At 51.2% G+C, this 3188-nt stretch overlaps 1 protein-coding gene across 1 annotated transcript; it reads right to left on the bottom strand.

Annotated features, from left to right (window-relative positions):
* Positions 1–1321: 1321 nt before the first annotated feature.
* LOC117592936 (histidine-rich protein PFHRP-II-like) lies at positions 1322–2579 on the bottom strand. Its single transcript, XM_034287439.1, has 2 exons — positions 2560–2579; positions 1322–2438 (listed from the first exon to the last, which is right to left on the bottom strand). Exons 1-2 carry the CDS (start codon positions 2577–2579, stop codon positions 1322–1324), a joined length of 1137 nt encoding a protein of 378 aa, XP_034143330.1.
* Positions 2580–3188: the final 609 nt, after the last annotated feature.

Here is a 3188-nt window from a genome sequence, read left to right as displayed (position 1 = left end):
TGTAAGCACTACTAACCAGAAATACTAAACAAGCAATCAGGAGACTGGAATGAACACAAGGGGCAGCAGTTAAGCTCACTTGTGTTTCAGCCTCTTGGATGCAAACATTAGAGAATGAGAAGAGGTGGACGAAGCAGAGGCAGACGAGTGGTAAGGATGAGAGGAGGTGGACGAAGCAGAGGCAGACGAGTGGTAAGGATGAGAGGAGGTGGACGAAGCAGAGGCAGACGAGTGGTAAGGATGAGAGGAGGTGGACGAAGCAGAGGCAGACGAGTGGTAAGGATGAGAGGAGGTGGACGAAGCAGAGGCAGACGAGTGGTAAGGATGAGAAGAGGTGGACGAACCAGAGGCAGACGAGTGGTAAGGATGAGAGGAGGTGGACGAAGCAGAGGGAGACGAGTGGTAAAGATGAGAAGAGGTGGACGAACCAGAGGCAGACGAGTGGTAAGGATGAGAGGAGGTGGACGAAGCAGAGGGAGACGAGTGGTAAAGATGAGAAGAGGTGGACGAACCAGAGGCAGAGGAATGGTAAGGATGAGAAGAGGTGGACGAAGCAGAGGCAGACGAGTGGTAAGGATGAGAGGAGGTGGACGAAGCAGAGGGAGAACATTCTCATATATGCTATCTGTGCTACTGTAGTGGACCATGTAGTTGTACATGGTATGACAATGGGGGAAGCTGGGCTGAGAGTAGAGCCAAACCTGAGCCGTTTCAGTGTTGCATCGATTGTCTAGACTTTCAGGGATGAAAACAGGAACCGTACTATGAAGTTGTAGTTTTCTATACTATACGTACCATGAAACTATATGCATTACAGCAGCAGAAGCAGACAATACATGAACATTACATTAGGTTGAGGATTCATATATCGTGAATAATGTGCGTCAATGTCAAACAATGTTTGTTTGCAGTGCTTAAAGACAACCAGTTGTTGGTGGTAGACCCAAAAAAAATAATCTGAGGCCCAAGTCAACGCCATCGTGAACATGGTTGTGGTAAACAACTCAATACACCTCAGAATTCCAGCCAGGAATTATTGAAGACAATGACTTTGTCCAAACTATAGAGACAGCATTTCCACAATTGATCACATCCTTCGGAATAACCATATGGAGATGGAGAGTGTGCCGGGTTCCATTTGAGATCAACTCAGAGTGAAAGAGCTGCTTTTCCAATATGTTCAGGTATGTTTCCAACATGTTTTCCATAATTTGTGTGTAAATATCAACTATTTTACTGTGTAGGCTACAGGTAGGTTACATGTTGTGATATAGTTTGCTGGGTTTACTGTAACTACTGGATTGGCTGTATTGTAATGTAATCAAATCTCATCCAGACAATACTCCAGCTTGATGCCAGTGACACCTTGTGTGATTTCATCTTTGTAGATGAGGCAGGATTCAGCCTCACAAAGCGAAGACAAAGAGGGTGCAACATTATCGGCCAGCGTGTTCTGGTGGACGTCCCTGGCCAGCGTGTTCTGGTGGGCGTCCCTGGCCAGCGTGTTCTGGTGGACGTCCCTGGCCAGCGTGTTCTGGTGGGCGTCCCTGGCCAGCGTGTTCTGGTGGACGTCCCTGGCCAGCGTGTTCTGGTGGACGTCCCTGGCCAGCGTGTTCTGGTGGGCGTCCCTGGCCAGCGTGTTCTGGTGGGCGTCCCTGGCCAGCGTGTTCTGGTGGACGTCCCTGGCCAGCGTGTTCTGGTGGACGTCCCTGGCCAGCGTGTTCTGGTGGGCGTCCCTGGCCAGCGTGTTCTGGTGGACGTCCCTGGCCAGCGTGTTCTGGTGGACGTCCCTGGCCAGCGTGTTCTGGTGGGCGTCCCTGGCCAGCGTGTTCTGGTGGACGTCCCTGGCCAGCGTGTTCTGGTGGGCGTCCCTGGCCAGCGTGTTCTGGTGGGCGTCCCTGGCCAGCGTGTTCTGGTGGGCGTCCCTGGCCAGCGTGTTCTGGTGGACGTCCCTGGCCAGCGTGTTCTGGTGGGCGTCCCTGGCCAGCGTGTTCTGGTGGACGTCCCTGGCCAGCGTGTTCTGGTGGGCGTCCCTGGCCAGCGTGTTCTGGTGGACGTCCCTGGCCAGCGTGTTCTGGTGGACGTCCCTGGCCAGCGTGTTCTGGTGGGCGTCCCTGGCCAGCGTGTTCTGGTGGGCGTCCCTGGCCAGCGTGTTCTGGTGGACGTCCCTGGCCAGCGTGTTCTGGTGGACGTCCCTGGCCAGCGTGTTCTGGTGGACGTCCCTGGCCAGCGTGTTCTGGTGGGCGTCCCTGGCCAGCGTGTTCTGGTGGGCGTCCCTGGCCAGTGTGTTCTGGTGGGCGTCCCTGGCCAGTGTGTTCTGGTGGGCGTCCCTGGCCAGTGTGTTCTGGTGGGCGTCCCTGGCCAGTGTGTTCTGGTGGGCGTTCCTGGCCAGCGTGTTCTGGTGGGCGTCCCTGGCCAGTGTGTTCTGATGGATGTCCCTGGCCAGCGTGGGGGTAATGTTACACTTTGTGTGCAGCCATCATAACTATGAACTCCTTCACCCCTGCTACTCTTGGCCCATAAACACTCAATGTCTTCTGACTATTCTGGATGGCCTACAGGAAGCTATTTTCCAACATGCCCAAAGAGAGGTGCAGCCTTGTTATGTTCTTGTTTGGGACAACACTTTTCCACCATCCTGTTCTTTTCCAGAATTGGTTCATGAATGTTCCAAGATTCACAAATGTGTCCCTCCCACTATACTCTCATTTTCTCAATTTGATTGAGGAGTTCTTGTCAGCATGGAGGTGCAAGGTCTATTATAGAAATCCCTATGTACAGAACAACATTCTCCAAGCCATAGAAGAACCTCAGACATTCCAGGACATTTTTCCCCTGCTGTTCGGCTAGGGAAAACATAGCTTGTGATGTTGATGAAAATCTCTGGCCTGATCCTGGTTGGAGACAGGATGCCTTCCCAGAATGAACTGTTATTGCTACTAAAATACTGTAGCATACTTTAACCCTCTTAACTAAGTGAAAATGCTTTTTTTATTTTCAGCAAATTCCATTTTGGCAAATTTGTGTTGGTGACTTACAGTACATTACTGTAACCACTACAGTGACAAGCATGATTGTTCAACAGGCAATTGCAGTACTGTACTGTAGAATATTTGAATGGAAAATAAACATCCTATAAGGACAATTGTAATATTTATGCAACTGAATGATTCACATGGTATCAAACT

This window comes from Esox lucius, chromosome 17 (genome assembly GCF_011004845.1).
Source record: "Esox lucius isolate fEsoLuc1 chromosome 17, fEsoLuc1.pri, whole genome shotgun sequence".
Lineage (NCBI taxonomy): Eukaryota > Metazoa > Chordata > Actinopteri > Esociformes > Esocidae > Esox > Esox lucius.
This window is presented reverse-complemented; position numbering and strand designations above follow the sequence as displayed.

Excerpts from the sequence above, each read along its gene's own strand:
- LOC117592936 (XM_034287439.1), bottom strand. The coding sequence starts at position 2,579 with ATGTTGGAAAATAGCTTCCT. Across the intron at positions 2,439-2,559 it reads ATGTTGGAAAATAGCTTCCT|GGACATCCATCAGAACACAC; the intron begins GTAGGCCATCCA and ends CACGCTGGCCAG.